Source organism: Ranitomeya imitator, chromosome 3 (assembly GCF_032444005.1).
Source record: "Ranitomeya imitator isolate aRanImi1 chromosome 3, aRanImi1.pri, whole genome shotgun sequence".
Taxonomy (NCBI): Eukaryota; Metazoa; Chordata; class Amphibia; order Anura; family Dendrobatidae; genus Ranitomeya; species Ranitomeya imitator.
The window spans coordinates 720,829,190-720,850,739 of NC_091284.1; the positions used below are offsets into that span (position 1 = coordinate 720,829,190).

Here is a 21,550-nt window from a genome sequence, read left to right on the forward strand (position 1 = left end):
TATTGTTACGCTGTCAGGATCCAGGTAAAAATGTCATGACCTGTATTTATTGTAGTTATTATTGCTGTATGACCATGCTTTATCTAACAAGGCTATTTCATAACGAAAGACGCAAGCTCAGATGGATGGGGAGCACATCTGAGAGATTGCGTAGTTCAAGGAGTCTGGTAAGAGACAGAGAAGTGTTATTCGTCAAATATGAAGGAGTTGTTGGTAGTAAAAAATGCAGTAATACAATTCCTTTCAATTCTGCAAGGACATCATGCTCACATCATGTCAGACACCCAGACAACAGTCGCCTACAACAACCATCAAGGGGGCACGAGATCCCACTCTCTAATGTGCGTAGGAGATCCATCAGATCGCGGAAGAACATCGATTTACACTAACAGCACTTCACATGAAGGGGAAGGAAAACGAAAAAGCAGACTTCCTGAGTTGAAACACTTTAAACAAGGGGAATGGGAACTAAACCCCGCAATATTCCAACAGATCATCAGATCATGGATCATCAGGGCGAGCCAGATATATAGACCTGTTTGCAAACATGCAAAACAGGGAAACAGAAAAGTTCATTTCTCTGAATCCAAGAGAGGAACCCTATGCAGTGGATGCTCTGCCGATTCCTTGGGACTTCAATCTGGTCTACTCCTTCCCACCATTGATGGAGATTCTTGTAGTATTGAGGAAAGTCAGGGAGGAGCAAGCAGGAATTATTCTGATTGCTCCTTTCTGGACCAAAAGACCTTGGTTCTCATGGATTAGGAGGATGTCTGTGTCGGATCTGTGGCTCCTCCCAGATGTTCCAGATCTCCTCAGTCAGGGTCCAGTCTGCCATCCGCAGATGTCGGGCCTTCATGTGATGGCCTGGAATTTGAAAGGGCATTGATTTGAGAAGGGTTCAGCCAAAATTTAGGATCTACTCTGCTTAAAAGCAGAAAACGGATAACTAGAATATATAGTGATGTACAATAACAAATTGTATTTGCCTGAAGAAGGAGCCTCTGTGCTCTGAAAGCTTGCAAACATTATTTTCTGGTTAGCCAATAAAGGTATCACTCCCAGAATACTTCTGTCATCATTGGGCAGAAAAGTATTCACATAGAATATATAGTAAAACCTGGGTAAAGTTCTTGGTTACTTCAGGACAGTACTTGGGAGGTAAAATACCAATAAAGGCCATCTTAGAATTCCTCCAGAAAGGTATGGAAATGGGCTTGTCTACGAGCACTCTTAGGAGTACAGGTGTTGACCCTAGAAGCCTTATATAACTATAATCTGGCGCCTGATAGGTGGATTGTCAGTTTCATCAAAGCATGTGACTAGTCCAGACCAATACCTACCCCAAGAATACCTCTCTGGGATTTAAACCTAGTCCGGGAGGCATTAACTAAAGCCCCTTTAAACCCTACCAGTTAAGACAGTCACATTAAAAACGGTGATATTTGTGGCGTTGACGTTGGCTCGTAGAATCAGCAACATACAAGCATTATCAGTTAATCATGTTTATGCAGGTCACTGAAGTTATATTAAGGGTATGTGCACACATTGCAGATTTGCTGTTGTAAAAATCTGCGCAGATTCTTCCTCTCTTGGCAAAAAACGCAGTTGAAAATCCGCGCGGATTTGATGTGTGTGATGCGGATTTGAGTTTTTTTCATGTGGATTTGTATGTGTCTTTGTAAGCTAAATAAAGATATATTATTTAACAAAAAAAAAAAAAGAATTGATATGTAATTTCCTTGTCCAACCACTTCTTTTACATTCTCCATTAAAGACCATATCATTACAAAACATGTTCAAATATAATGTTTACACACAAAACAAATATAAGTGAATATTATATACATATCTACTATATAATTGTCTAAGGGTCACTTCCGTCTGTCTGTCTGTTCTTCTGTCACGGTTATTCATTCGCTGATTGGTCTCGCCAGTTGCCTGTCATGGCTGCCGCGACCAATCAGCAACGGGCACAGTCCGGAAGAAAATGGCCGCTCCTTACTCCCCGCAGTCAGTGTCTGTCGCCCGCATACTCTCCTTCCGTCACTGCTAACACAGGGTTAATGCCGGCGGTAACGGGCCGCGTTATGCCGCGGGTAACGCACTCCGTTACCGCCGCTATTAACCCTGTGTGTCCCCAACTGTTTACTATTGACGCTGCCTATGCGGCATCAATAGTAAAAAATGCGATGTTAAAAATAATAATACAAAAAAAAAACCTTCTATACTCACCCTCCGTTGCAGCTCGCGCCGGCCGCCATCTTCCGTTGCAGGTTCCGGTGGTAGAAGGACCTGCCATGACGTCACGGTCATGTGACCGCGACGTGATCACAGGCCCTGCGCGCCAAGGACCTGCCATGACGTCACGGTCATGTGACCGCGACGTCATCACAGGCCCTGCCCGCCTGCGCTACAAAGACCTGCCATGACGTCACGGTTATGTGACCACGACATCATCCCAGGTCCTGCGCTAATACCAACCCTGGGACCGGAACCTGCCGTGGACTACAAGGGCTCCCTCGGAAAGGTGAGTATATGTTTATTTTTTCACCTGTGACAAACCTGGCTGGGCAATATACTATGTAGCTGGGCAATATACTACGTGACTGGCCAATACAATATACTACGTGGCTCTGTGCTGTATACTACTTCGCTGTGCAATATACTACGTGGCTGGGCAATATACTACGTCACTGGGCAATATACTAAGTGGCTGGCCAGTATATTACGTCACTGGGCAATATACTACGTGGGCTGTGCAATATACTACGTAGCTCGGCAATATACTACGTAACTGGGCAATATACTATGTGGCTCGGCAATATTCTACGTGGCTGCGCAATATTCTACGTGGCTGCGCAATATACTACGTCACTAGGCAATTTACTACGTGGCTGGGCAATATACTACGTGGGCTGGGCAATATACTACGTGGACATGCATATTATAGAATACCCGATGCGTTAGAATGGGGCCACCATCTAGTATAGTTATAACTATCTATCTTACCAAGCCCAAAGTTTAGTAATGAACAGGTGTCAGCCAGATACCCTCATTAATAAAATGGTACATAAATCGTTAAATAAAGACGCACGCACATATCTGCGTAAAACACAATACCTGGTTATTTAAAAAAAAAAAAAAATTAAACAAAATTGTATGGCCTCCTGCGCAATTTTCTTAACCAGCAGAAGGAAAGCCGATGGCTGATGTTAATATTCTGGGAAGGAGCCAATAGCCATAGTTTTCCAGGTTACTAGTATCAGAACACAGCTGTCTGTCTAGCCTTTACTGGCTAGTTTACAGGGGAACCCCAGAAAAAAATTGACATGGGGTCCCCCTATAAAATCGAAACAGCAAAGGCTAAGCAGACAGCTGCGGGCTGAAAATAATAGCTTGGGAAGAGGCCATGGATATTAGCCCTCCCAGGCTAAAACCATCAGCTCTCAGCCGCCTCAGAAATGGCATATCTTATAGATGCGCCAATTCTGGTATTTAGCCTTGCTCTTCCCACTTGCCCTGTGGCGGTGGCAAGTGGGGTTCATATTTGTGGGGTTGATGTCACCTTTGTATTGACAGGTGACATCAAGTCCAGGGCTTAGTAATGGAGCGGCGTCTATAAGACACCATTACTAATCCTATAGATATATGGTCAATAAAGACACAGCCAGAATAAAATTCTTTAATAATCTTAATTAACCATACTTACTGCATCACCTAATCCCCGACTCCCTCGATCTCCTGCAAAAAAATAAAATAAACCAACATAAATACTTCCTGTTCGATGTAATCCATTTAATAACGAGTGTCCCACGATGATCTCCAGTGTAGAACAGTCACATCGGAAGATGTGACCGTTCTACAGGGCATCCGGTGATACATTGACAGGAGATAATCCTCCTGCAGTGCATCACAGAGTTCACCGGAGTTCATGCTCTCACTTTACGGCAACACTGCGTGGGAATTTTCTCACACAGCGGTGCCACAAGTGACAGCACGAACGCCGGTGAACTCTCACGGCGGCAGAGTGATAAAACTGCAGATCACCTCCTGTCAGTGTATCACTGGAGCCGCGTAGAGCGGTCACATCTTCCGATGTGACTGTTCTACACGAGATCGCCATGGGACACTCGTTATTAAATGGAATACGGTGGAAAGGTAAATATATGCTGGTTTATTTTATTTTTGTTGAAGGAGAACGAGGGCTTCGGGGATCAGCCGTTTGGCAAGTATGAATATGTATGTGAATATGTAAATGTTTTTTTTTTTTTTTACAATTGAACACAGGCACCGTATGATGTGACTACTCTTCCATCATCGGCTCATGCCGTCACTATTATATGTGACAGCTGACATAGCCGGATGGAAGCAGCAGTCCCATCAGATGATGCCTGGCTACACACACACACAGGCAGACCCGCACATATTCTACACCCACACAGTGTCTCTGTCAATACACTCTTCCTTTCTTGCACACAAATCCACAACTAATCCGCAGACCTTTTTACACCTGCGTTTTGCTGTGGATTTGACTGACTCAATGGAAGTCAATGGGTGCAGAAATGCTGCAGATCTACAAAAAGAATGGACATGCTGCGGAAAATAAAACGCTGAGGATCAGTGCTAAATTTTCCGCAGCATGTGCACAATTCTGGTTTCCCATTGATTAACATTGCCTGAGCATTCTTTTCGGATTTGGTGCAAATCTGTGCAGAAAAAACGCTGCAGATCCACAACAAAATCCACAACGTGTGCACATAGGCTGAGTCTGATGTTAGGCTATCTCCTGAAAGTGGCCTCCTGGCTTCTAAGGAATTTGGAGATTGCCCTCCCCTGCTTTCTTAATAATCCTAAAAATGAGGAGCAGAGACATCACACCCTACATGTTAAGATGAGTTGTTCCACAAAACATTGTGGGAAGAGCGAGGCCTTGTTCGTTTCCTTCAAGGGGGTTAGAGAAGGTCTCAAGATGACAAGGGGTACCCTCAGCTAGGTATTTTAGGGAGGCCATTAGGTTAGCCTACTTTTCTAGTCATATGTCAGTTCAACAGAACTTGAAGACTCATTATACCAGGACTGTGGCAACATCCTGAGTTGAGAAGCCGGAAGTCTCTATTGACAGGATATGTAAGGAAGCAACATGGTCTTCTCCTTCCACCTTCTTTAAGCATTACCAACTCTGCTGATCTGTCCTTTTGGAGAAAGCTGTTACAAGTGGTGATCCCTCCATAAAGTGTTTGTTCTATATAAATCTCTCAGGTGGTGCTGTCATGGGAGAAGGGGAAAAATCTTAGTTACTTAACAGGATTTTACAGACCAAATGACAGCACCCTTATATTCTCTCCTTTTTTTATCACTGGTTGATGTGCACTACGTTATGTTTAATTGGTGATGATTGTATTAACTGTCTGGAGGTCCTCTCATGCTCTGAAACACAGCTGATGCTGAGTAGAGGTACCTCCCTTTTATTCAGGTTTCTTGTCCTTGATGGATGGATACTCTCTCCCAGGTGGTGATGTCATGGGCTCTATAAAATCCTGTTACCGGTAAGTAACTTAGATTTTCTCTGGGATTTTAGGTCCCCAAACATTTCATCCGGAATAGAAGGAGTCCTGAGAATTTGTCCACCTGCATGATGTTCCTGGCCGCCCGTAGGAGCTCGTCTGTATTGCCAGACGAGAAGTATTATTTCTTCCCCTCTTTTTTTTTTTTTCCTTTGGAGGGGTGGGGAATCTGAATGAAACCATCTCCCCTAATTCATATTACAACTTGGATCCCCTGATCCTGACTCCAAAAGGTAACTTCACGTCTGGACTGCCTCCACTCTTGCCTGTCCTCATAGGGTCAGGAAAAACACTAAAGGTACCGTCACACATAACGATATCGTTGCTTTTTGTGACGTAGCAACGATATCGTTAACTAAATCGTTATGCGTGACAGCGACCAACGATCAGGCCCCTGCTGGGAGATCGTTGGTCGCTGGGGAATAATCAGGACTTTATTTCGTCGCTGGATCACCCGCTGAATCTGTGTGTGTGACGCCGATTCGGCTTAGTAACCCGATGTTTACCCTGGTTACCGTTGTAAAAGTAAAAACACTACATACTTACATTCCTGTGATGTCCCTCAGCGTCAGCTTCCCTGCATCCCCCAGTTTCAGCGCCGGCCGGCCGTAAAGCAGAGCACAGCGGTGACGTCACCGCTCTGCTTTCCGGCCAGCGCTTACACAGTGCAGGGAAGCTGACGCTGGGGAATGCGACAGGAATGTAAGTATGTAGTGTTTTTTTTTTACTTTTATAATGGTAACCAGGGTAAACATCGGGTTACTAAGCGCGGCCCTGCGCTTAGTAACCCGATGTTTACCCTGGTTACCCGGGGACTTCGGCATCGTTGGTCGCTGGAGAGCTGTCTGTGTGACAGCTCTCCAGCAACCACACAACGACTTACCAACGATCACGGCCAGGTCGTATCGCTGGTCGTGTTCGTTGGTAAATCGTTAAGTGTAACGGTACCTTAAGAGGTGGGGGGGGGCCTTTTAACCTCTTGTTTCCTGTCCCTATAATGACATCCTCCACAGTGCTGTCAGGAGGGACATCCTGGAAATTGGTGGTTGTAGCGATCCGATATTTATCGGATATAGATATACGGTGTCATGATGGGACAAATCCACTCACATCACCATGGGTCCACTAGAATCCCTCCAATCGAATAATGCTCAGATTGTGTGAACCAGGTCATGTTTGCTCTCTGTGGAATTGTAAAATCGTGATAGGGAAAGATGATATTTGCCACCTGTGACCCTCCTGGGGTAGAGATGTACTTGAAGCTGGTAATTTAATTTTCTGAAACTGAAGCCACATCCCATGACTCGCCCTGTTATCAGTCACCAGAAAGGAGGTAACTTATGTTAATGAAAGGCAAATGCCAACTATTCGTCCTTGTCTGTTCTTGAAGGAACAGCTAACAGTGGATATTGTCTATTTTCTTTCAGGAAGACCTCCCTCCAAAAAGCTGAAGCAATTGCAGTGACAGTGTTTTAGTAATTTTCTATTGTTTATCCTTATACTTTATATAATTAAATATGCTGTATTGTTTTGTGCGCTTTGTAACATAGTAACATAGTTCGTAAGGCCGAAAAAAGACATTTGTCCATCCAGTTCAGCCTATATTCCATCATAATATATCCCCAGATTTACGTCCTTTTACAGAACCTAATAATTGTATGATACAATATTGTTCTGCTCCAGGAAGACATCCAGGCCTCTCTTGAACCTCGACTGAGTTCGCCATCACCACCTCCTCAGGCAAGCAATTCCAGATTCTCACTGCCCTAACAGTAAAGAATCCTCTTCTATGTTGGTGGAAAAACCTTCTCTCCTCCAGATGCAAAGAATGCCCCCTTGTGCCCGTCACCTTCCTTGGTATAAACAAATCCTCGGCGAGATATTTGTATTGTCCCCTTATATACTTATACATGGTTATTAGATCGGCCCTCAGTCGTCTTTTTTCTAGACTAAATAATCCTAATTTCGCTAATCTCTCTAGGTATTGTAGTTCTCCCATCCCCTTTATTAATTTTGTTGCCCTCCTTTGTACTCTCTCTAGTTCCATTATATCCTTCCTGAGCACCGGTGCCCAAAACTGGACACAGTACTCCATGTGCGGTCTAACTAGGGATTTGTACAGAGGCAGTATAATGCTCTCATCATGTGTATCCAGACCTCTTAATGCCCCCCATGATCCTGTTTGCCTTGGCAGCTGCTGCCTGGCACTGGCTGCTCCAGGTAAGTTTATCATTAACTAGGATCCCCAAGTCCTTCTCCCTGTCAGATTTACACAGTGGTTTCCCGTTCAGTGTGCAATGGTGATATTGATTCCTTCTTCCCATGTGTATAACCTTACATTTATCATAGTTAAACCTCATCTGCCACCTTTCAGCCCAAGTTTCCAACCTATCCAGATCCATCTGTAGCAGAATACTATCTTCTCTTGTATTAACTGCTTTACATAGTTTTGTATCATCTGCAAATATCGATATTTTACTGTGTAAACCTTCTACCAGATCATTAATGAATATGTTGAAGAGAACAGGTCCCAATACTGACCCCTGCGGTACCCCACTGGTAACAGCGACCCAGTTAGAGACTATACCATTTATAACCACCCTCTGCTTTCTATCACTAAGCCAGTTACTAACCCATTTACACACAATTTCCCCCAGACCAAGCATTCTCATTTTGTGTACCAAACTCTTGTGCAGCACGGTATCAAACGCTTTGGAAAAATCGAGATATACCACGTCCAATGACTCACCGTTGTCCAGCCTATAGCTTACCTCTTCATAAAAACTGATTAGATTGGTTTGACAGGAGCGATTTCTCATAAACCCATGCTGATATGGAGTTAAACAGTTATTCTCATTGAGATAATCCAGAATAACATCCCTCAGAAACCCTTCAAATATTTTACCAACAATAGAGGTTAGACTTAGTGGCCTATAATTTCCAGGTTCACTTTTAGAGCCCTTTTTGAACACTGGCACCACATTTGCTATGCGCCAGTCCTGCGGAACAGACCCCGTCGCTATAGAGTCCCTAAAAATAAGAAATAATGGTTTATCTATTACATTACTTAGTTCTCTTAGTACTCATGGGTGTATGCCATCCGGACCCGGAGATTTATCTATTTTGATCTTATTTAGCCGGTTTCGCACCTCTTCTTGGGTTAGATTGGTGACCCTTAATATAGGGTTTTCATTGTTTCTTGGGATTTCACCTAGCATTTCATTTTCCACCGTGAATACCGTGGAGAAGAAGGTGTTTAATATGTTAGCTTTTTCCTCGCCATCTACAACCATTCTTTCCTCAGTATTTTTTAAGGGGCCTACATTTTCAGTTTTTATTCTTTTACTATTGATCTAGTTGAAGAACAGTTTGGGATTATTTTTACTCTCATCAGCAACGTGCTTCTCTGTTTCCTTTTTGGCAGCTTTAATTAGTTTTTTTAGATAAAGTATTTTTCTCCATATAGTTTTTTAGAGCTTCAATGGTGCCATCCTGCTTTAGTAGTGCAAATGCTTTCTTTTTACTGTTAATTGCCTGTCTTACTTCTTTGTTTAGCCACATTGGGTTTTTCCTATTTCTAGTCCTTTTATTCCCACAAGGTATAAACCGCTTACAGTGCCTATTTAGGATGTTCTTAAACATTTTCCATTTAATATCTGTATTCTTATTTCTGAGGATATTGTCCCAGTCTACCAGATTAAGGGCATCTCTAAGCTGGTCAAACTTTGCCTTCCTAAAGTTCAGTGTTTTTGTGACTCCCTGACAAGTCCCCCTAGTGAAAGACAGGTGAAACTGAACAATATTGTGGTCGCCATTTCCTAGATGCCCGACCACCTGCAGATTTGTTATTATGTCAGGTCTATTAGATAGTATTAGGTCTAAAAGTGCTGCTCCTCTGGTTGGATTCTGCACCAATTGTGAAAGATAAATTTTCTTGGTTATTAGCAGAAACCTGTTGCCTTTATGGGTTTCACAGGTTTCTGTTTGCCAGTTAATATCCGGGTAGTTAAAGTCCCCCATAACCAGGACCTCATTATGGGTTGCAGCTTCATCTATCTGCTTTAGAAGTAGACTTTCCATGGTTTCTGTTATATTTAGGGGTTTGTAACAGACCCCAATAAGAATTTTGTTACCATTTTTCCCTCCATGAATTTCGACCCATATGGACTCGACATCCTCATTCCCTTCGCTAATATCCTCCCTTAAAGTGGACTATAGACAAGACTTTACATAGAGACAAACCCCTCCTCCTCTCCGATTGTTACAATCCTTTCTAAACAGACTGTAACCCTGTAAGTTAACTGCACAGTCATAGCTTTCATCTAACCATGTCTCGGTTATATCCACTATGTCAAAGTTACCTGTAGATATTTCTGCTTCTAGTTCTTCCATCTTGTTTGTCAGGCTTCTGGCGTTTGCGAGCATGCAGTTTAGAGGATTTTGTTTTGTTCCAATCTCCTCGCTGTGGATTGTTTTAGAAATGTTCTTACCTCCCTTCTGAGTATGTTTTCCTGGGTCTTCTTTGTTCAAGTCTAATGTTTTTCTTCCCGTCCCCTCTTCTTCTAGTTTAACGCCCTCCTGATGAGTGTAGCGAGTCTTCTGGCGAATGTGTGTTTCCCAGGTTTGTTGAGGTGTAGTCCGTCTCTGGCGAGGAGACCATCGTACAAGCAATTCACACCGTGGTCCAGGAATCCGAATCCTTGTTGTCTGCACCATCGTCTTAGCCAGTTGTTCGCATCAAGGATCCTGTTCCATCTCCTGCTGCCATGCCTGTCTACTGGAAGGATAGAAGAAAAAACTACCTGTGCAATCCAGTTCCTTTACTTTCTTCCCCAACTCTTCAAAGCCCTTGCAGATTGTCGGTAGGTCCTGCCTTGCCATGTCATTGGTGCCAACATGTATGAGAAGAAACGGGTGGACGTCCTTGGAGCTGAAGAGCTTTGGTATCCTATCGGTCACATCCTTGATCATCGCACCTGGAAGGCAGCATACTTCTCTTGCGGTTATGTCCGGTCTGCAGATGGCTGCTTCTGTGCCTCTCAGTAGTGAGTCTCCCACCACCACCACTCTTCGTTGCTTCTTGGCTGTACTTTTTGCTGTCACTTGTTGCTGTGTGCCCTTTACTTTTTTGCTTGCTGGTATTGCTTCATCCTTAGGTGTGCCATCTTCATCCTCTACAAAGATTTGATATCGGTTCTTCAGTTGTGTGGTTGATGATTTCTCCATGGTCTTCTTGCTTCTTTTGGTCACATGCTTCCACTCATCTGCATTTGGAGGTTCTCTGACACTTTTTTCACCTTCTGTGACCAGTAGAGATGCTTCTGTTCTGTCTAGGAAGTCTTCATTCTCTTTGATGAGTTTCAAAGTTGCTTTTCTTTCTTCCAGACCCCGCACCTTTTCTTCTAAAAGGGCCACTAGTCTACACTTCTGACAGGTGAAATTGGATTCTTCTTCTGGTCGATCTGTGAACATGTAGCACATGCTGCAGCTCACCATGTAGGTTGTCACATCTGCCATGTTGCCTCTAGATCCTGCTGACTTGCTGTGTGTTTTCCTTCTTGTGTAATCTACTCAGCCAAGCTTTCTTGCAATAATGTAAAATATTTAGTTTTTTATTAACACTGCCTACCTTTCTGTATTAAATATAAAATTTAATAGCTCTTTGTTTTGATCTGTAAATCACATCCCAATGCCAAAACACTATCTGTAATAGATGTCCAATGAGCCAGAAAAACAAATTGGTGGTGGCAGCTAATAATGTTTCTTGGATTATTGTGGAGTTGACAGTCACCATACTGCTCACGGAGTTCTCCAATAACTGGCCTAATTGTGAAAGCAACTGTGGTCTCAGTCATCACTCGTCAGACCATTGCGTAGTTGTCCTGAGGATTGGAGACAGCAGAGTTGCATTCCCATGATGAAAAGGTAAAGCAGGTGGATCTGCATGACTGACACACACACACACATCTTACCCACCCAGGCTATTTGTCTCTTTTTGGGGGGGCAATTATGGCTGCAGTTGGGGAGGCCTGGCACAAACAGCAGACCAAGGAGGTTCTTGCTGCCATCTATGCCACAAAACAGATACTCTACTGGCAAAACCAGGCAGCAAATGATTACAGAACTGTTGAAATCTGATGCAGAGAGCCAGTCACCTGAGCCCTGATGTAAGGGAGGTCAGCCAAGGCACTGGTGCAGAGGTTCCACTTGTGGATACAAGCACACTGGAGTAGGTGAGCCAAACATCTGACTCAGAATCCATTTCCCTGACTATTCCACAGCACTGCCTCACTGAGCATGTACATAAAAGGGCAGCACAGATTACCGTAGATCAGGAATAGAAAAGGTCAAAACATTCCAAAATTCTTATACAAAAAAATAAAATAAAAATAACAGCACAAATTGGGTACAGTAGTTCAATGTAGTATGTATATTAGGAGTCCATCCATTTTATGCCTTTCCAAAGCAGCTCTAACAACTTTTTGTAAACAGTCAGGGGCGGGGTATGACAGGGTGTTACAGAGTGAACCCAAGTAATTTATCTACTATATAATTGTCTAAGGGTCACTTCCGTCTGTCCCGGTTATTCATTCGCTGATTGGTCGCGGCAGCCATGAAAGGAAGCTGGCGAGACCAATCAGCCTCGGGCACAGTCCAGAAGAAAATGGCAGCTCCTTACTCCCCGCAGTCAGTGCCTGTCGCCCGCATACTCCCCTCCGGTCACCGCTAACACAGGGTTAACGCCGGCGGTAACGGTCCGCGTTATGCCGCGGGTAACGCACTCCGTTACCGCTGCTATTAACCCTGTGTGCCCCCAACTTTTTACTATTGACGCCGCCTATGCGGCATCAATAGTAAAAAATGTAATGTTAAAAATAAGAATACAAAAAAAAAAAAACCTGCTATACTCACCCTCCGTAGTCGCTCGCGCCGGCCGCCATCTTCTATTGCAGGTTCCGGTGGCAAAGATGGTATGGGAGAAGGACCTACCATGACATCACGATCATGTGACCGCGACGTCATCACAGGCCCTGCGCGAGAAGGACCTGCCATGACGTCATGATCATGTGACCGTGGCATCATCACAGGTCCTGCGCTCATACCAACCCTGGGACCAGAAGCTGCCGTGGACTACAAGGGGCCCTCGGAAAGGTGAGTATATGTTTATTTTTTAAACTGTGACAGGCCTGGCTGGGCAACATACCACGTCCGCTGGGCAATATACCACGTGGGCATGCATATTCTAGAATACCCGATGCGTTAGAATCGGACCACCATCTAGTATTTATATATTAGTATAGCGCCCCCCCAGCGTCGGAATTTCTCTGGGGTCTCGGCTACCCAATGTTGCGATTGCCATTATTAACAGAATGGCGACCGCCAAAACATTAAAAAAAAAAAAGTCAGATACCCCATTTAATTTCTCTCTCCCCTGGCGTCTTTATTTTCATTAGGATTAGGGTTGGGCTAAAGTGGTTATTGCAAAAATTGACTTAGTCATTAAGTACGAAATTGGCTCTCACTAAGGGCTTAATGAATCGGGGGTCACATTACTCCATATTTCTTCTCGCCAGAAATCTTTACACGCTTTTCAGAAGCAAATCACTTGTATGCAGAACATTACTACCTGTTAATTACAGAATGTGACCATGACAAATGTATTATATACAAAGTTTTATTTAAAAAAAAACAGAAAACTTAAGATATATATAAAACCAGTATGAAAATTGTACAAAATATACAACATGTATTCCTGGGAATTCACATCACCTGCAGAGAAAGTTGTAAGACATTCAGTCTTCAAAGATAGGTCTTGAGCTATAGCTACAGAACAGGGCTTACAATTTCATGAAACCAAGTGAATATTCCAGAAGTTCCCTGTAAGAAGGGAGCTAAACTAGTGCCGACTACACAGGAGAAAGATATAAGTCTATGTCAGGGTCACTTAGACAAGGTAAGGTGATGCCATTCCAAACCAATCCTGAATTGCTAGTGACAATGATGCTGTAACATTAACATCTGTAGGACCAGCAATAAACAAGTAGGAATCTGACCTCCGAATATAGGTGACTTTCCACATTATCCCCTTTATTTTACAGGCGTTAACTGCCACGTGTTCCTACATGTCTATAGGCAATTGAAGGATCATCCCAACAACGAGATGTTTAATAGAGCAGCAGAGTTGACAGTAGCCACAATACAAATATAGCAAAGTGGTGCCCCAATCCGACAACTGGCAGGAGTCCTAGTACTGCACACACCAGTCTGATGCAAGCACTAGGAGTATCAGCTGTTATTTTGGGGTAAATGTATGTTTAGGTCCATGAAATAGTTGAGCATGACAGCCAGAACTCCAGACCTAACCACCTCAATCCTATATCAGGCAATTAGCTGAGGTATACCCATGCGAGCAGTGCATTGCACATGCGCGTGAAAATGGACTTACGCATTTAATGTTATCAATATAAGTTGCTCACTACTGTACAACCACTGCCTAAAGATGACCTGTCAGGGGTGAAGTGGGTGCAATGCTTATCTGGCATTGTACAAGTTACAAAAACAATTCATACTCTCCTCCCACAGTGGCACCTTCAGTGAGGTCAGCAATACTATTGCTGGCAGGTCATGAAACATTGTTGTGTTACGTGAGGACTGCAGTCGTTGGGTGGCTTTCACCTTTATTATCAGAGTGAACATTGGCTCTGATGGAACATTGATGGCTGCAGTAATGTGTCGCACCAGGAATAGTAACTGCGGAAGGAGAGTATAGATAGCTTCACTTTCCACAACGCCCTGCTGTACCTAAAGCAGGGGCTGGAGAACACATTTCAAGAACTACCATCTCACCATATGTTCTGTAGTCCATGAAAACTCTGGCTCAGCAGTCAGATCAGGTGCACGTGCCACGTTCAGGTGTTGAATCATCACCTGTGAGAGTTCATACAATTAAAATCTCAGACTAATGTACATTTCAGATATTCTTCTATGACATACTGGTCTGCGCATCCTTTAGCATCAAGACTTGCAGATGTGATACCAAACGATAACGCTGCCCGAAGTGAGGCAGCTGTTGAAACCTAAAATTGTTAATTGAAGTGCTCCCACTGACTGACACTGGATGGGGGGACAACCACACTACAGCCATTATGGTGGCCAATCTGAGCCACCAGTATGAACACTGCCACAAAGTCATGACGCCGCATACAGTTTGTGAACAGGGGAAAAAAAAAAAAGTATATATACTGTAAATCCTATACAATAAAACCCACTCCTAGGAATGCTTAAACACAAAGTCTTCATAATTAAATCATGAACCAGTCCTGTGTTTTCCTCACACGTAATTCTGATTTGCTAACATTTCTTCATGTAGCAGCTATGCCCTGCCACAACTGTGCTGATTTCAACTTGTGTAGTAACCTGTCGCTTGCCTGGCTCTCCTCTCTTGCTAAGCATTGTTTCCTGTTGAACAATATGGGACAAATATGTTAATCTGCACATACTTTGACAACTGAAATGTAACGGCAGTTTTCTATTCTGTGTGTAGTAAGAACAAGTTGACAAATTGACTGCTGAACATACCTCCATTAGAATCGTCGGCCGCCACCACCGTAGTTGCCACTTCCACCACTGCCGCCTCCATAGCCACCTGAGAAAAGATGGGGGGAAAAAAAAATTATAAAAAGTGAGAATATCCAAAATATCACTGCCATTAACCTACGTCCAGCTAACTAGGTACAATTGTAACTATTCTGTTTTAAAATTGCAATAACTTTTTTTCGAAAAGTCGTAGAGGGCTGAAATTTCGTGACATCTCTGCAGTTTTGGTCCAGAATATATTGGCCAAATATCACAGTGGAGGTATATATGAAGGTACAATTGTACCTCTGCAGCCTGTTAACGTGGTAAAATTATGCAGCCTGACAAAGGTTAATAGAATGAAAGGGAAATGCAGAAGTTGTCACAGGAATTATACCTCCTCGACATCAAAGATATGAGAACAAAAACACTCCTATATAAATATCCATTACTCACCACTGCCGTCACCATAAGGTCCAGAATTCCTTCCACTGAAGTTGCCGCCTCCTCCTCCTTTCATGGGTCCAAAATTGGAAGATGACTGGTTATTGTAGCTGCCAAAGTCATTGTAACCACCACTGCCACCAAAGTTACCTAAAATATAATACAAGAGAATAAGCACTAGAGTTGCAGAAAGTAATAAAGATCTACCCAAATTTCAGTACCCCACTACTTACCATTGCTTCCACCAAATCCACCATCACCATTATTGTAGCCACCGCCATTTCCTCCATATCCACCACCTTGACCAACTCCATAGCTTTGGCTTCCACCATATCCACCTCCATAAGGTGGGCTGTTGCCATAACCACCGTCATTACTAAACCCATTATTGTAGCCATAGTCTCCATATCCAGCACGTCCACTAAAAGCGCCTACAGACAAATGTACTTTTTAAATCTCTAAACAAAATTACGTACATTCCCAAAGGATCCCCCCCTGGCAGATTTCAGAGCAGAAAGTAGTGAATCTGCTTCACTTTTGCAATCTATGGAACTGGGAAGGTCCCAGGAGTTCTCTATGCAGCATGTGAAGGTTAAGTAAAATCTGCTGCATTTCTTTGCTCTAGGGTTGGGGTGTGTTGGAACAATACAATTTCTACAAATTAACCAGCAACACACTCAGGATACTTACCACCCCTGCCACCAAAGTTTCCTCTGTGTCCTCCATAGTTAGCATTGCCACCACGTCCAACAAAGTTTCCACCACGTCCCCGCCCTAATTAAAACATTGAAACAAAAACAGACTATTGCTGGTCCAAAATGAACAAAAAGAAAAAAAGAAAATAAAAGTGTCTAAAATTTGCTCTACACAAATCATTTACTCTAAATACAGGTATAGCTAAATATAGTGAATATTTTGTTTTACAAGCAACTGATTTCTAAGGATTTAATCAGATGACCCATTGCATAGTATCTATAGCAGCATGGACTGCGCTTTCTATGGCTAGTGTTGGCAAAAATAATTTGCCACACCAAAATGCTGCAAGAGATAAGCCCTTCAAGTGGCATTTTGGCCAGAAACATAGGTAACAAGTGATAGATCAGCATGGAAAAATAATTCAATAAGTGGGTATGGGGTCAGACCTCACCTCATTGGCATTCCTGACAGAAGTCACCACCTTTTAACCCCCCCAAAATTCTTACACTTGTTCTAAAACTCCTAACTGTATGGAGCCACCGTCCCAAACGTCAGCTGTTACTACAAAAGCCAACAGTTCTAGTAAAGGCACCATATTAGATAATGCAGGGTATGGAGACAGCTACAGCAGAGGGGACAGTATTCCAGCACTCACTGCTAGTACAGCAAAGTAACCGAACCCAGCAGAAAACTCACCTCTCTGGCTGGAAGAGGCTGATGCCTTTTCTTCCTTGGACAGTGCCTTACTTACTTCACAGTTGTGATCATTGATTGTGTGAAATTTCTGAACTACAAGATGTAAAATACCAGGTAAGTATGGAACAGGAAGAAAAACCAGTATAGAGTATGTGAAGTTATTGGGAATGGCTGCACTTACTAACAATCTTGTCAACTGAATCATGGTCCTCAAATGTGATAAATGCAAATCCCCTTTTCTTGCCATTGGCCTGGTCCGTGATTATATCTACCACTGCGATCTTTCCATATGTCTCAAAGTAGTCTCTTAAATGATGTTCCTCTGTGTCCTCCTTTATACCTCCAACAAAGATCTTCTTTACAGTAAGAAGTGCTCCAGGCCGCTGAGAATCCTAGAGAACATGATCTTATTAGATCAAGCAGCAGAAACCACAACCCACACCTCAAATACAAGATGGCACAATTACCTTTCTGGAAACGGCACGTTTAGTGTCCACTACGCGACCATCCACCCAGTGAGGCCTGGCATCCATAGCTGCATCAACCTCTTCTGATGACATGTATGTGACAAAGCCAAAGCCATGAGCACGGTTTGTGATTGGTTCCCTCATAACCTAAAATAAATATTTAATTAGGTTGATTTCAAATGTCGCATGGACAGTGTCAACATCAGTAGTTCTTGTAATCTTTCAAATATTTCTGAACCTAATACATGCCAAAACAGGGCTTATTGGGGTCAGAGATGGATGGCCTAGCGTTAACATATCTACTGGCTAATACGGTACCAAGATATATATATCTAGCGTTAACATAGGCATTCAACATCAGATGGGCACTGCCGCCTACCAATCACACGGGCTGCAGCCTCCTCTGCTTTACCTCAACACCTTCAGTACCAGGAATCCGTGACCTTCAGCACTCCAGATGTTATTCCACCCCCAGCAGCATTCCCTGACACCAACAGGCGGTGATTCCGCTGGTTGGGCATGTTGGGAGTTGTAGTTTGACAACAGCTGCTGCACTGAAGGTTACTGTGCCCTGATCTAAACAGTAGTAGCTGTGCATCGCAGCAATGTGTCACTGAAGAGAAAGACAAGCTGCAGATTACAGCACAGGCAGTATGGAGACAGAATATATAGGAACAAAGCGGAGCGCTCACTGAGCCCGGCAACCCCTTCAGATAATTAGAAGGTGCTCATGATCGGATGTTGGGGCCTGTACTAAGGTCACCTATTATATGTACTGGACCTTAAGAGCCAATGTGATGTCATGCAAGATCCGGGAGAGCCAGTGCTGACACTATGGGGACGGTCACACTATTCCTATTTATATGGCACAACCAGGAGTGGTCAAATAATAAACAAAACACGGCACTCTGCTAGTTGGTGAGAGATGGTGCTCAAGTAGGGTCTCCAACCCGTCAGTCAATGTATACAATAAACTTGGCACTCAAAACGGTAGTAAGGTGAAGTTAATCAGCTTTATTGCAAGTCCCAGATACAGTTTCGACAGTTAAACGTTTTCGGTCCCACCGGACCTTCTTCAGAACAATTTCCAATTTATCTGGTTAAGCTGGTTACAAAATGTGGAAGGAAAAATCACCTTCTTACGCGAAACTGTGGAGTAATGCAATAAATGAGAAAACGAAAGGGCTCTAGGCGAACTAAGTCGCTAATGGAGTCTGTGGCCCATAATCAGGGTGAGGAGCTCAGATATGCGTGGCACCGGATCGCGATGTGCCAAGTTTATTGTATACAACAACCAGGAGTGGGTGAGGAATACAGAAGTGGTGACGGGTGTCTATTAGGCTACGTTCACACTAGCGTTCTGCTAGTGTGCGTCGCCTTAGCGTCGGGCAACGCAGCGGCGACGCACGCGTCATGCGCCCCTATGTTTAACATGGGGGACGCATGCGTTTTAGTGTGTTGCGTTTTGCAACACTTGCGTCTTTTTTGCCGCTAGCGTCGGACCAAGAAAACGCAACAAGTTGCATTTTTCTTGCGTCCGATTTTCGGCAAAAAACGACGCACGCGTCGCAAAACGCAGCGTTTTTGCGTGCGTTTTGCCGCGTTATTGTGTGCGCCGTGCGTTGCGTCGCCGACGCTGCGGCGCGCAACGCTAGTCTGAACGTAGCCTTACTTTCCTGATTGTTCCCCTCCTGGTGCGCACACACACTGACCGCCTGCGCACACACACTGACCGCCTGCGCACACACACTGACCGCCTGCGCACACACACTGACCGCCTGCGCACACACACTGACCGCCTGCGCACACACACTGACCGCCTGCGCACACACTGTGACTGCAGGAAGCCGGACTCAGAAGCGGCTGTCTGAGGAGCGCAGTGCACAACCCCTAGAACCCCAGCCATTATGAGGGTCCTCACTCACCACACAGTCCGTTAGGGATCCCCATTGCTCGAAGTGACTGCGGAGACTTTCGGTCGTGGTCTCGAAGCTCAGGCCTCCGATGAAGAGCTTGCGGAGCTGCTGGGGCTCCTTAGGAGACTGAAATATAGAGAAGACGGTTGTAAGCAAATCCCGACTAGGCCGCACAAGATGGCGGCGGACAACGCCGGCACCGACCCCTCACTCCGCGGAGCATAGAGACTGCAGTAGACGCAGCTATTAATAATACACTGGAGCTGACACGCAGCGTCCGCACTGGCGTCTCCCAGCAGCAGCAGATAGTGAGGGAGATAAAGCCGCCTGTCAGCCCCAGAACACCCGCCGCTCCCGGGAACCTCACCTTAGACTCGTGCATGGTGCCGGTGCTTCTCCCCTGCAGGGCCGACCGAGGGAAAAAAAGCGAATCTAATATCCTACAAAACCTCTCACTCCGTCCGGACACGCCCAGAATTCTTCCTATTGGACATTATCGATTTCCGCCGCTTGTGATTGGCTAAAGCATAACGCGATCCTTAGCTCAGATTGGAGGACCAGTGATGACCCGCCCCTTCCCTGAGGGCAGCGCGTTGGTGACGCCCATTAACGATCCGTAATTTTATTGGTCCATTGCCGTGTCAATCAATCTTGTAACCGCCCGGCTTTTGTATGGTGTGTCTGGCGCCGAGGCCTTGTCTGTCTATGAGCGGATCGCGCGCCCTGTCACTAGCGCTTGTCAGTAGCACCGCTCTCCTCCGTTTATCGTAAGGGAACCGTACCGGAGGAGCTTGCTGGGGGAGGTCCTGCGCATGCGCTCCTCAGGTTGTTTTTTGGCGGGGTTTGGTCGCTGCGCAGAGCCCTCTTCGGTACTGGTTTTCCGGTGCGGCCGAATCTTACTGTTGTCTTTTGGAAAGGTGAGTCAGCGGCGCGCACTCGCTGCCCCAGACATGAGGGGACGCCTGTAATACACGGCCTCGCCATAGCGGACAGTGCCGGGTACAGTGCGGAGGGGACCAATCACAGGGCGGCAGTGGGGGCGGGGCACGGCCGGTGCCGGGGAGCAGGTACCGAGGCCCGGGGACTACTACTCCCAGCATGAAGCTCAGCGGTGGGCATTGTCCAGGGCTGGTGGGCTGCACTTCACCCGTGTGTGGCCCCTGCAGTGTCCCGGCTCCGGTCCTGTCACCCACCGGTCGCTGTCCGGTGTAGTGTTCGCTTTATGGCATCTCCGGGAGGAAAGGAAACTGGAGCGGCCGCCATGCTATAGTCTGGACGAGACCTTAGGCTAGGGTCACATTGCGTTAGTGGGTGTCCGCTAACGGAATCCGTTACATAGCGCCACTAACGCAATGTAACGGATCCGTTAGCGCACCCATTGACCGCAATGTATGTAACGCATGCGTTAGGCTACGTTCACACTAGCGGTGTGCGCCGCTGCGTCGGCGACACAACGCACGCAAAAACGCTGTGTTTTGCGACGCATGCGTCGTTTTTTTGCCGAAAATCGGACGCAAGAAAAATGCAACTTGTTGCGTTTTCTTGGTCCGACGCTTGCGGCAAAAAAGACGCATGCGTCGCACAACGCAACAAACAAAAACGCATGCGTCCCCCATGTTAAATATAGGGGCGCATGACACGTGCGTCGCCGCTGCGTCGCCCGACGCTAACCCGACGCAAACTAGCATAACGCTAGTGTGAACGTAGCCTTAGCGATGCTCCGCTATTTTGTGACGGACCTCGTATGCTGTCTGCAGGGTTTTGGGTCTGTTCTCGCTAAACGCGATCCCATTTTGGACATTGCGTTAACGCAGTCCGTTAGCGCATGCGCTAAACGGACTGCACTAACGCAATGTGAACCTAGCCTTACAAGGAGTATTCAGTGTACTCACTATCCCGCTCCGGAGGCAGTGCTTCCCCCCCCCCCTCAGCAGCACCGCTGCAGTCTGTAACTGTCTGCAGCGGTCTGATGACCAGAAGAGAATGTGCGTTGGTTGTTTCTCTGATGACGTGCTCTCACAGTCCCCTCATTAGGGCGCACTTACTGTAATGGCCGTATTATTCTCGGGCTCCGTTCACACAGCTATATGCTGACATTTCTGTCCTCTGTAGCCATAGCTTCAAGGTTCCCTACACATCCCTGAGGATGACTGATCACAGTGAGGGCCGAGGCTCAGGGCAGCTCCTC

At 45.2% G+C, this 21,550-nt stretch overlaps 2 protein-coding genes across 7 annotated transcripts in view; one reads left to right on the top strand and one right to left on the bottom strand.

Moving 5' to 3' along the window:
* Window positions 1-434: 434 nt before the first annotated feature.
* On the bottom strand, window positions 435-20,027 carry HNRNPA1 (heterogeneous nuclear ribonucleoprotein A1). 4 transcript variants are annotated; one of them, XR_011319389.1, is made up of 11 exons: window positions 19,730-20,027; window positions 19,372-19,488; window positions 17,447-17,593; window positions 17,161-17,371; window positions 16,980-17,072; window positions 16,278-16,361; window positions 15,821-16,018; window positions 15,600-15,737; window positions 15,147-15,213; window positions 14,415-14,495; window positions 435-867 (listed from the first exon to the last, which is right to left on the bottom strand). XR_011319389.1 is itself a non-coding variant. In XM_069758723.1 (10 exons), the coding sequence occupies exons 1-9, from the start codon at window positions 19,742-19,744 to the stop codon at window positions 15,152-15,154; spliced, it is 1,065 nt and encodes a 354-aa protein (XP_069614824.1). In that variant the 5' UTR covers window positions 19,745-20,027; the 3' UTR covers window positions 13,227-14,495; window positions 15,147-15,151. The 4 variants fall into 4 exon arrangements, 2 of the variants coding, with proteins under 2 accessions (XP_069614824.1, XP_069614823.1); XR_011319390.1 differs by lacking the exon at window positions 435-867 and adding an exon at window positions 13,227-13,337; XM_069758723.1 differs by lacking the exon at window positions 435-867 and having other exon boundaries at window positions 13,227-14,495.
* A 98-nt stretch (window positions 20,028-20,125) lies between these two features.
* CBX5 (chromobox 5) overlaps window positions 20,126-21,550 on the top strand; it is a 34,253-nt gene continuing 32,828 nt past the window's right edge. For all 3 annotated transcript variants that reach the window (XM_069758725.1, XM_069758724.1, XM_069758726.1), the window contains exon 1: window positions 20,126-20,279. The gene's annotated coding sequence lies outside the window, so the exon portion shown is untranslated. The remainder of the gene's footprint in view (window positions 20,280-21,550) is intronic.